The sequence below is a fragment of the Vulpes vulpes genome, chromosome 12, assembly GCF_048418805.1.
Source record: "Vulpes vulpes isolate BD-2025 chromosome 12, VulVul3, whole genome shotgun sequence".
Classification (NCBI taxonomy): domain Eukaryota; kingdom Metazoa; phylum Chordata; class Mammalia; order Carnivora; family Canidae; genus Vulpes; species Vulpes vulpes.
In genome coordinates, this window is record NC_132791.1 from 36,061,133 (window position 1) to 36,073,885 (window position 12,753).

Here is a 12,753-nt window from a genome sequence, read left to right on the forward strand (position 1 = left end):
CAAGTCCCAAACCAAGCAGTGAAAAGAAGGAGAAAAGAAACTGTAGAATGTGCTCAATTTTGATTACTAACACTGGATTTTAATTTTATTTAGTCACCTTGCTAGCTCCCACATTGGACATTAACATTTTGCAAATTGCTATTTTGAATTTATATTGCAGCATGGCTGATCCAATTGATTATACTGACATGGTCAAAAATGTTTCATGGAGTTAGTTGATCCAAAGGCCAGTTGCAGATGGCACCTCCAGTGCTTCTAGATACACCAGGGAGCATAAGTCTAGTCAGAAACATCACAGCTCTGATCCTGCTACCCCAAAGCCTTATAGTGAAGGGAGAAGTCTTGCCATCTCTTGCTCAGAGCACAGTGGTTTGCCTCCTCAACTTTCTATCTCTTGCCATTTCAAACCTTTTGCATTAGCAGCCGGAAACCCCAAATAACATCTTATTTAAGCTGCTGCAAGTTTCCCTATCATTCTGGAATGTTCTGGGTTTTAATTATACTACTTTATCCCATTCTAATTATTTTGTCATTTCCATTTCATCTTTTTTTTTCAATAAATAGTACATACAGTTCTAATTTAAATATGCTCAGACCCTTTTTGGATATAGACAAAATATAAGAAATAAAAAATAAAACCAAACTGTGGTCTATCATCAGAGCATCTTCTAGAGATTCAGGATCAGTCATTTGCCTCTCTCTGCCACTTGAAGGAATGTCACAAGTGATAGAGGTTTCTTGAAGTAACTTGAATAAGTTATATATATTTACTCATTTACTTTTGGCTATGCTGTTTTTGGGGCAAGCCTACGTCAGAAGCTAAACTGGTAGGCTTCTAGACACCTCAAGATAAGTGGGGAGCTGCACAGAGTAGCTGGTGGGGTCATGATGATGAGAGGGAAGAGTGGACTTACTCTCCTAATGAACAAAGAAAGAGGGCACAGTTACCGGAGACCACTCCTGTGCCAGCCATTTAGGACAGTCAAAAATGTTGCAGGGCTGCACGATGGGCATCTTAGGGGTGTACATGCATTTCCACTCTTCCACTGAGGTGACATGCCCCTGGATGTCCTCCTCCACACAGGAAACTGCCCGGCTCTGGATGCCCCCCCCACACGAGGAGGAGCACGCGGTCCACGGGGTGGCCTCCCACCTACAGAAGCAAGGGGAGTCATCAGGGCGGACATGCACATTGCCAAACCTCCTCAGTGACCTTTCCGACCAACCCCATTCCCAGTGCCTATTGGGGTAATCAGGTTCTGAGAGGTTCTGGCCAAGAGATCCGAAAGCCACCTAATGCCTAAAATCTGATGAGCTTCAGTAAAGTGTTCAATGTTGGCGAAAGTTCTCTGTAAACCCTGAAGCTCTACACAAATGTAAGAAATTACTGTTTTGAGACCTGTCCACAGGGCTATCCATGCTGTCTGTAACCTACTCAGAAGAGGGGCTGTTCAGTCCTTCTCCCTATAGTTTGAATATGTATTCTCTGTATAATATTTGTTACTTTATATTTCATAAATATATATTCTGCATATATATGTCATATGTACTTACTAAATCCCATTAAATATCTTTGTCAAGACTAAAACTGGTTACTCAGTTAACACTAATAGTTTGCACCTAGGCTGGTATTTCCTATTTTCAATTCAATATTTTATTACTTATCTTCTAGATACTTTAATATGAGAAGCTCAAGATAGATCAAAGTAAGTCAAATACTCCCTCTTCCTTGCTTCTATAGTGGATTCAGCACAATTTGGGACTATACAGATTTAGCATAACTCTGATGTTCAAACTATGCCATCATTACACTAAGCAGCAGAAGTAAAAATGTGAGGCATTATCTTCTTTTTCCCTATCGGATGAGGGTTACTGGCAGTTAGCATTCTCCAAATAAAGCACTGTTGGAATTGGGAAGAAAGTTTGGTTCAGGTTGGAAGGCTGATGGCATTGGAATCTAAAGACAGGATTAAGTAAGGGAAAAAATTACAATATTATCAATAACATTTAAGAGAATTCCATTGATTTATTAGATCCCTACACAGCTCTGAAGCATTGGGAACCGGATGTAGAGAGAGATCTTTGCCTGATTCTCTTTTCTCCTTCTGCTGATTTAGAGAATGCAGAATTTTTAAAAATTGAAACATTCAGACCAAGCTTGTCTTTCTTGCATATATTCTGCTTGTTGATGAGAATTGCTAAGAAACTTTAAGATTCTCTTAGAATTAGGAGAGATATAATTTTAATGAGAGATAAACAAAATGTCACCAAGTCGATTTACTTGAAAGTTAAATGTAAAAATATTGCATAGGCATACCGTGGAGACATCAATTATTCTATAAGTAGGATTTTATGTACATTGGGAACCTGACTTCTCTTCTGCATGAGGCTGGATAATGTGTGTTTCCCAGTTAATAAAGGATTTCCCTCCACATTTTCTCTGCACTGTTTGAGTCTAGGCAACAATTGTTATCTCTACTGCCAACAGCCTAAACATGCTGCCAAGTACAATATTTTCCTATGCATGTTTCCCCAGGAGATGCAAAAGAAAATGGTATTATGGGGAAACTGAGGTTTTTCTGTTTAGCCCGTAGGAGACTTTATGATCCCTTTCAAGAGAACGAAGTAGCTCTGTAGAGGGTCTCTCTTCCAAAAGGGTAAGACCAATTCTCATTTATCTCCATGTAAATCTCTGGAGAGCTTCCCTCTGGATATGGATAAGGGGTCTGATTCAGAATTGAAATTGGGCTGAATATGTAAGTACATATTCACATTAGATTTGATCTGACAGTGAAGTGGGAATATGTTTCTGAATGTATATTTAATCTCTTAGAACATTAAGATGCTATAAAAAGAGCACACTTTCTAATTGGTACTCTAATGTCCCTAAACTTGACCCTTCTAAAGAAAGAGTGATTAATTTCTGTCTCAACACTTGGTCATGACCCGTGGTATAATTTGACAAACAGTAATAAGTATCCTTTTCAATGTCAGTGATCACAGAAAGACAAATGATGCTAATATTATTCTAAGAATTTATAGTATGGGCCCATCATACCACTATAGTTTGATATGTGAAAAATTATTGTGTGAATCTTGACATAATAATAGGGTTATGTGGAATTTCAAGGCAAAATATGTCTGAATGCCTTAAAGAAAGTATAATAAAAGCTGAGAAAAAGCATCAGTTAAAAACATATCCAAGAATCCTTTCCTTGGAAGAATAAAAAATGAGTTCATATAGCACATATTTTAACTCTGATGGCTTTTCATTTTTTAAATTTTAAATTTTAAATTAAAAAATTTTAAACACACAGTATTTAAGAGATTGTCAAAATTAAGAGTGATGTGGAAAATTTGTATAAATTAATTATGAATTAAGATAATTCATCAGATGACATTTTTATATTAGGTTCAGGTATGTGTTCCAGTCTGAGACTGAAAACAAGAAAAATAATCTAAAAATTCATTAACTGTGCTTTGTATCTACACTTATGGTCTAAAGCCTATTGAAATAATTTCAATATGTAAAGCCTTCTGCCTTAATCAGAAGGTAGCTGCCATCTGAGAATCATTTTGAGCCTCAGTTCTTAACTATGGGTCATTTTTGAGACTCAATTCTTCTTGTAAAAACATATTTGTAGAAATCGCTTTCATACTAAGACTTTATCAAGTAAGCAGAATCTTTAACTTTAGAATTAGCTCAGTAACAGAAGTGTAAGGAGGATGAAATGTAGTCTATTTATTTGTGATTGTCCTTCTCCATCGTCAGCATGGACAGGCCAACGCCAATGTGTATATGGGATAACATTAAGGAGGCTTATTTCAACCCGCCTTTGAGAATACGGGGCTTCTGGCATTTGGGGGAAATTAGAACTTATAATAAATGAAGTTTATCCTAAGACAGGCATTAGTCATACCAGAGAAATATAAACAAGAGAGATCATAGATATGAAAGAAACTTAGGAGTACTATTACAAGGAAAACATAAACTTGAGTTGCTTAGCCCTGACACCCAACTTTCCTTTTATTGCAAAATATATGGCCTTCACACAAACAGATGTGTGTGTCCTATGGATACTTATTTTACAGATACAGAAACTGAAATTGAATGAAATCTTGGTTCAGTTAATTTAATCTTTTTATATTTTCATTCCATTTTTTTAAAGAAGAATTTATTATATAAGTTTGGTTCTGGATCAAATGATATATCAGTAGCATTCTAAAGTCATTTATCATCTTTATCAATATAGTCATAGAAAAGTGGGAGGGAGCTGACTAATGAGGTAATCCCATAGTGGAAGAACTTTAAAAAAAAACCCTTAAACAGCTATATGGAATATAAATCCAATTCCCCTCTCTACATGCTACCATTGGCATGGTGAAAAGCAAATTCTCTACCAGTCAATGGAAGTATTTACGTAGAGGCTGGGTGACAGCTTGCACTGGTGTACATGTATTGTCTAAATATCTTTCTATGTGTACACCCATGTGGGAAGACATATGCACTAAATACACATATATGCATGTTTGTGTAAATACATATGTGTATAATTGTAGGGCATATGGGTGTGATGGCTGGGAAGGAATAGGACAGAGAAGCATCTCTGGGAACTGAACTCAGTGACCTCAAGGGCTTCTATTTGGATTCCATTTCATGAAGTATTTGGAGATTTTCCATCAAACTTTGTTTTATTTTGCAGTTCAGAATAAAATTATTTTCTGGGATTTGTTTGGTTTGAGATTCAGAAAACTACCATGGATTATTCGCACCATTTGTGATCTGATTGAAACTCTAGGTTCTAAATAGCAGCTGATGCCCTAGAGTCCAAGTGAGCAAAGAGGACAGAGCAGAGTCCTCTCCTAGTCAAGCCCGATTCTACTTTCTGCTGTCTGAGGAGCTGTTTTCAATGTGGCAGACCATACACTTAGTAGCTAGCGTATTTTTCAGCCTCTCCAGTTTTCTTATGAATATATTAATAAAGGGAACAAGTTCTTTTAAAAGTTCATCTGTCATTTTCATCTTTTTTTTCTAGTTAAAAAAAAGACTGTACTTTACAAAAGCAACACAGTATATGGAATTTGATGTTTTGGGGAAAAAAATGTCCCTGAACAATTATAGGGACAATAAGGATAGGAAAACATTGCCTTTTTGTACATTTGTACAAATTATAATTTCTTTGGAACACAAAGAAGATATTTGAAGCCCCTATGCCGAGTAATACCACATCTGGAATCCCACATTTGCAGTACTGCGATAGTACTTCAGGCAGTGTTTGCTTAGCAGTTAGCAACAGGGCTTTAATGATTAGAGTCCAATTGCAGAGAAACAAAAGGACAAAGGGAGTGAAAGAAAGACACAACATAACCCATACACTGTATCTAATCAGAGTGAATTACTGCATCCTCTTCTTCAATGTAATAGGATCCTATCTTAAAGTGGTTTTTGAATGACAAACTTACAGTCTGAGCAGTCCAGTATTATTCAAAAGCAGAGCTCAGGATGGGTTGCAAAATATACTGTCTACCATCTTACTTTTACAGAAAAATACACAATCTATATCTACATATATATATAAAAGAAGCAGAAGGCTGATTTACTAATTCTAGCATCAGGATGGTTGATTTACGTACCGAGGAAGGGGATGGTAGAGGTCATAAGGCATGATCTGCTTGTATCCGTCACTGTTAGGAACAATAATGCCAACCCTCTGAGTAGAAGGTACACACAATAAAATAAACACTAAATGATTACATTATACAAATTTTATTAGACAAATGCAAAACAACATTAATAAATTGTCTCTGAAAACAACACTAAAACAGTTCAGTATCTTTATACTAGGGTATACTTGAGGATGGGGCAAGTTCTTCGCAAGGGCACCATTTATTATAATTAGTTCTCTGATCCAAGCAGGAAATACCACTGGAAAGGGTGGTGGCAAGAAAACTTGGCACTTCATCATTAACTATGACACAATAAGCTTGTAAATGTTCTTTTATCCACCAAATTATACATCCTATGAGGTCATTATTATCATCATTATTAATGTTCCTTCCAGATGCTTAGCAAGCAATTACAGTTACAGTCTCACTCCTGATGAAAGAGAGAGCTATGTATTAAGAGTATGTACCTGGGAATTGACATAACTCTGTAACGTGCCTTAGCAAATAGGTTTCTTCTCTTGGCATATTTAAAAATTTTAGTTTGTATCTGGAAGGCAGTCACTGAACTATTGTTTTAAAGGGAGGGAGAACTAGCAGATGTAGTAGGCAACTAGCAACAAAAGCAAGTTTCCTATCAAAATAAAGGTAGAGCAGTTAAAATAGATTAAAAAATACAAAAAATTGTTTTTGTGGTCATAAAAATGTAATATTGTGTTAACTGCTATTACAGTGGTGGTTGTGATGGCCATGACTGTTGTTGGTGTACTAGTGCCCTGTTGTTGGTGTTCCTAGTGCCCTGGGAAACATGTGAGATTCAGAGATAGAGCCTAGAGGAGCCATAAGAAATGACATTATAGGCCATATGGCTAAAGGATACATAAGAAATGATATTATAGGCTATTTGAAAGTCCCCAGAGGCCTTACAGACTCTAACAAACTATACTAAATCTACCCCACTGATTTCAACTAAAGCTTCCAATTGGCAAGATTTTCTTGCACAGTCCCCTGGCTTGTGGAAGATTTATGAATAATTGGTCTTAGATAAAAGGGCTAGTGTAATAGACTCTCCATCAAGAGTGGGAGACAGAGAAAGCTTGATACACAGCTGTCACCCCAGGACAGAATATGGTAGGGCCTGAGCAGAAGATACTTATTCTGCAACTGACAAACGATAGGAAGTCTCTCTTTTGAATACTGAAGGAACTCATTTATTCTCTATGTATCCCTGGGATAGACAGATGCATGTATATTTATATATCCACATTCAATATAAATGCTGATATTTATATTTAAATAAATACATTAAGGCTTCAGTTTTAATCTCATTCTCTGATATAGGAGGACATAATGCATTCCGTTTAGATGGCTAGCAAATCAAAACTTTCGGGTAAAATGGGTGAGCTTGGTATACTATGGATCAGATAAAAAGCAGCACTGACTATAGATCATCATTAATAAGGAGGAAAGAGGGAGTGATAAAGAAGGTAGTTTCTGAAGAAATTATTGAAAGGTAAGAGGATACACGAGAGAAGTTAACTTTAAAAGATAATGGGAAACAAAGCTCTGAAAGATTTGTTCCCAGGAGAGACAATCATTGGTGTACTAATTTACTTGTTTATCTTACATGACTAAATGCTCTATATTTATCTATATGATTAAAGTTTTCATACTCATTTGCATGGCTAAGTTTTCACTGAATATGGATGTGTATTATCCTAAAATAACAATATTCATGAAACTGGATGCTGCCTTTTGAGGAGGGTCAGAATTCCACAGCTCTAACAGAAAAATGGAGTGAATCCTAACATTAAATTTTTCTCCCTGTTTTTTCAAGTTGGAAAAGAAACTTCCTCTTCTTTCTTGCTTTCTTCTGACAGAAAAATTGTGAAAGACTAATCCTGTCTTTTATTATAATCCTATGATCCTTTTCCAATAATTCTTATGTCTAGTAATTAAGAGAATTTTTAAATTTTATTTTTTAATGATTTATTTATTTATTCATGAGAGACAGAGGAAGAGGCAGAGACATAGCAGAGGGAGAAGCAGGCTACCCGTGGGGAGCCTGATGTGGGACTCAATCTCAGGACCCTGGGATCACACCCTGAGCTGAAGGGAGACGCTCAACCACTGAGCCACCTAGGTGTCCCGTGGGAATCTTCTTTTTAAAAAGAGCTATATTTTTAAAGAATTCAACCTTCCAAAGTTCTTCTAGTAACTTTGGATATACATCGAATCATTGAAATTGACTTTGCAGTTATATCTGAGCTAACCCTAGTATTTTTACTCATGCCTACACCACATTTTTTTTTAACACCACCTTCTAAATAAAAAATAGTTTATCTCCTCTTCTGAAAAATGTTATACCATGATTTGTTATCCTCAATCTTAGAATGAATTGTTGTGGATATCTGCCAATTGATTTATCAGCTGATGATATTTAAAATGGAGGTCCTGATATTGAAGAAAACAGGCTAAAAGAGAAGAAGGAGAATAACAGGGGGTGTATACAGTTCAAGATGTTGGGCTTTGCTTTGGACTGATTTTGAAATTGTGTTTTTGTTTGCACAAGGATCTCTAAACCTGGATTCAGCAAAACTATAGCTATATTTGTCTTTCTATGGCATGGGTCATGGTGAAGACTCATAAAATCATTCTATGGCACCTGTGAAAACAGAGATATCAAAACAATGGTGCTCTGTCCAGTCTTATTAATGCATGCTCATGTACATGAGCTCTGCTCTCTCTAGGGGTTCATGCCATGGCCCTGGTCTTTCACCACACTGTCACAGGAGGGTAGGCACTCTGGCCTAAGTGTAGGCCTTCCTATTGCTTCCTTTGCTTACCTTTAAGACACTTGGTCTTTTTCTTAGGGAAAATGTACATATTGAGGAATGATGAAAAGGATGCCATTTAGGCACTTTAAGAAGCTCTTCCCATGGTTATGCCCTGGTTTGTGTGTGTCTCTGTGTATGTGTGTATGTGCCTATGCATGCATTTAGACATGACGTGGGGAGTGGTGAGGAAGCAAAAATAATTTAAAAAAATGATCACAAGGGAAGATGTAAAAAAAAAAAAAAGATGTTGGTTTGGGGTAAAACCACCCATTCTCCATTGCCTTAACTATTCTGATCACTTAATGTACTTCTTACACTGGGCAGTGACCAGACTCCATTGGACTCCCCAACATCAGAGATTGTGGGGAAAAAATGAGAGATGAGGATGAGGTCATTCTGGACTCAAGTGCTGTAAGGAGAAAAAAGACAGTACCTCATTCTCTCACAGTACACACCTCTAGGAGAATGCCTCAATGTTAAGATAGGCTCATGTAATGAAATATTATGTGGTCATAAACATGAAGCCTTTTGAACCATTTTTAATGACATAAAAATGTTCAAATGTAATGTCAAGTGAAAAAAACTCAATGCAAAGTAGTTCACATGCCATGTGAGCCACAATACTAAGAAACTTCCTGTATTCATTAATCTACATAATCATTTTCATTGTTCATATACATGTGTCTGTCTCAATACATATATATTTATATATTTATTTATATGTACATTTATTTGCATATTTTATGTATGTTTATAAATACATATATTTATTTATATATATTTACACATACATATGTACACAGAAATATGTTAGGAAAAGACCAAAGACAGTTGTTAGTTCCTGGTGTTTGCCTTTGTATTTTTACATTTTTCTGTTTTCTGAGTTTTGCACAATGTATAATCACAGGAATTAGAATAGTCATGCAAGACAAAATACGAACCTGGGAAAGTATAAGACAGGAACATTTAAAAATATGATATAAATGGATGAAATGAGGCCATCACCTCAAATCCCAGGTGTTGCTTAAAGATTATGGAATCTGTTCTGAAATAACCTCAGAAGCTACTTTAGAACAATATCCCTGACTTTAAATGGCTTTAAGATCAATCCCTATTCAGACTCATACTGTTTAGTAAATCTCTCTCTCCAAGAAAAGTCCTAATAGACTCCTAACTCTGGGAAACAAACAAGGGATAGTGGAAGGGGAGGTGGGTGGGGGGATGGAGTGACTGGGTGACGGGCACTGAGGGGGGCACTTGATGGAATGAGCCCTGGGTATTATGCTATATGTTGGCAAATCGAACTCCAATAAAAAAATATACGAAAAAAAGAACTAACTCTATAAGAGCCTAATTTGTGGAGTTCTGGGTTCCTTTTATAATGGAAATGACCCACAACAAGTCCTTCTCATAGTGTTAAGGGTCCCTTTCTGTGAGTCTCTAATGACATCTTGCCTCTTCTCCTGAGCTGCAGAGCCTCATTGCTGACTTCCTGACAGCTGGACATGTTCTAGCTTTGTCAAGCTCAATGTGTCCAGATAGTTCATTATCTTCCCCTGAAAACGGTGATCACTGTTAGTGTTCAGAACACGACATTCCTCTCAGCCACCCAGGCTAGACACTCTGGGACATCTATGTTGCTTCTCGATCCCATGCTTCCTACTTGCACACAGCTCTGCCAGTTATGAGGTCTGCCAAGCACATTTCCTTGTGATACAAGTTTTGTTCCTTTTGCAGTGGTCAGCTAACAGATCTCTCTCTGCCTGCAGGCATGGCCTCCTCCAGCCCAACTTGCTCCTTGCCATCACAGTAACCAATATTTTACTTCCCAGCTCAAAAGTCTTAAGTGGTTCCATGATGCCCAGTGGAATTTCTTAGTCAAGTGCTATCTCTTCTAAAGCCTGTCTTTTAATTTCCCTCAGAACAGAAATTCTCTCTTCTTCTTCCAAACATCCATTGCACTAATACCGCTCATCACTTTTAACTATCTACTAAATTCTAATTATGTATAAGTTTTCTTTAGTTTAATACCATGGGACAGGATCCATATCAGTTCTCTACTGGATCTCTTAACACCATGCTCTAGGCAGAGGCATTTCATGTATATCCACTCAATGAAGTTATGCTATTGGTATGTAGACACACAGACAAGCAGTACCATCCAGAATCAAAGCAAATAAACCAAACAAGGTCAAAGAAACTCCCGAGTAGACTGTCACTCACTGCACATTTTTAGTCCCACTCCTTGCCCTCCTCTAGCTCTGTCATCTGTGTGAGGGGGCAGATAAATTTGGGGGGGAGTGGAGTTGGCAGTTAAGGAAGGCTACTCTGGTAACAGAGGTGATTGGGCCAACTGAGACGGAGAGATGACAGCTTCATGACACTTGTGCTTCCAGCCTGCTTGGCTTACCTCTGCATCTCTTCCACTGGTTATCTCCCAGAAATAGCCATGACAGCTTGAAAAGATCTTCTCTTTCCTGACTTGTGTGTCTTTCAGATATCATGATGCTCTGTAACTCTGCAAGTCTCTCTGGGCAGTGTTGGGGCCAGATGCTAGTTGATTTTTCTTTGCCTTTGCCATGGTACTAAGCATTGGATCTGATACAAGTTGGTCAATCAATTAAGAAAAATGAATGAAATTGTGGGTGGTGGAGGGAGCTCTGGCACAGAAGAGAGTATTTCATCTCCTCTTGACAGCTCTGGGGCAACAGAAGCCAATCTTTTCCTAAGTTTTGGATGGGGCAGGAGAAATGTAACTAAAGTTGGAAAAGACTCAAGCTTTCACTTTTTCTTGAGTGGTAGAGCACAAAAGGTCATGGTATAATAAGGAAACAGACCCCCTGGGGAGCTAGGAGCTGGATAGACAGTTCTCCTCCCTGTCACTCTTTCTATGCGATCTTGAGTGCTTCACATTTGAACTTCAACCACATCTAAGTATCAGCTGAAATCAGGAATTTTAAGATGAAGTTACAGTGGGGGCCTGGAAACTCATCTCATGGAGCTCTATCTCACTTGTCTTCTTTCTAGTTACTGCTGAAGGCAGAACTTGCAGCTCTATGGACCCCAGATTGAAAACTACTGAACTAGGTGATCATCTCAAAATCTTTCCTACTCTGATAATTTGGTGACTTCTTAAAGGACCGTGGGTTCCCCTAAGCAAGATGGGATCCAGCAAATGAGAAACTATTCTGTAAATAGGTCACAATTATTTTGTAAACCACGGCACCTACTAGGCAACATTCATTGACTTTTTGGAACCAGACCAAAAGAATCCTGTTTCATCATCCAGGACTTGAAAACATTTTTAAGGCACAGATTCATTTTTTTGCTATAAAACCACTGGAGAGTTGTTGATTATTTGACCCCATATATTAATATTTCCTCACATTGATATTTCTGTGGTTAATATTTTTGATATAATTGATACTAATGAATGCAATTTCTGAACTGCTTTTAAGTAAGTGGGACTAATATTTCCTTGGGCTTTGTTTACTCTTCCTCTACTTTCCCGAAGTGATGGGTCACTGTTTGGATTGAGTAAACATCCGTATTTATGCTTATATAAAGAGGCTTTCTTAACTTGAGTGTGTAGTCATTTTAAAGATGCAGAGGACCAAACATTGCATTGATGTGGTTGTCAGTTCTGTATTGGTTGTGGGGGTCTATGTTGGACTTAAATCAAATATTATGGGGTGCTAAAGGCATCATGAAGAACAAGGTATCCGTGACATGAATTGGGTCACTGAGTTTACATAGAAATGGAGGTAACTCTGGAACTAAAAGCACTTAGATTTACAACCCGGCTTTTGTTTGCACAATTTAATCTGGAGCAGATCCTTCAACCTCTTTAGGCCTCAGTTTATTTATCTGGAAATATAGACAGTAATCTCTGTCCTGCTAACCTCCCAGGGATTACAAAACTGAATTGAGATAATGGATGTAAAAGCACTTTATAACTTCATAAAGAAGTAAGGTTGGGCAAGTCATTTTATAGGTTTGGCTCTCAGTTTGATAATGATAGCTGACTTTTGTTGAGTGCTTGGCACTGTGCTGAGAGCTTTATGTGTATTATCTCATTTAATCCTTGCAGCTACTCTCTTACAGGAATATTATACTCATTTTACAAATGGCAAAACTTGAGTCTAGAGAAGCTAAGTAAAGCAGTTACTAGCTAGTAAAGCCTAAATGATAGATTGAGGTTAAAATGGAAGAGATGATAATACCTGTTCCATTAACTCACAAGCTAATTAAG

General features: G+C 37.4%; 1 protein-coding gene across 3 annotated transcripts in view; it reads right to left on the reverse strand.

Moving 5' to 3' along the window:
- ADAMTSL1 (ADAMTS like 1) overlaps positions 1-12,753 on the reverse strand; it is an 871,496-nt gene that overhangs the window by 206,785 nt on the left and 651,958 nt on the right. For 2 of the 3 annotated variants that reach the window (XM_072728197.1, XM_072728198.1), the window contains 2 exons: positions 5,635-5,685; positions 949-1,153 (listed from right to left, as the gene is read on the reverse strand). In XM_072728197.1, coding sequence (XP_072584298.1) covers positions 949-1,153; positions 5,635-5,685 — 256 coding nt within the window. The remainder of the gene's footprint in view (positions 1-948; positions 1,154-5,634; positions 5,686-12,753) is intronic. The other variant, XM_072728199.1, reaches the window with a different exon arrangement.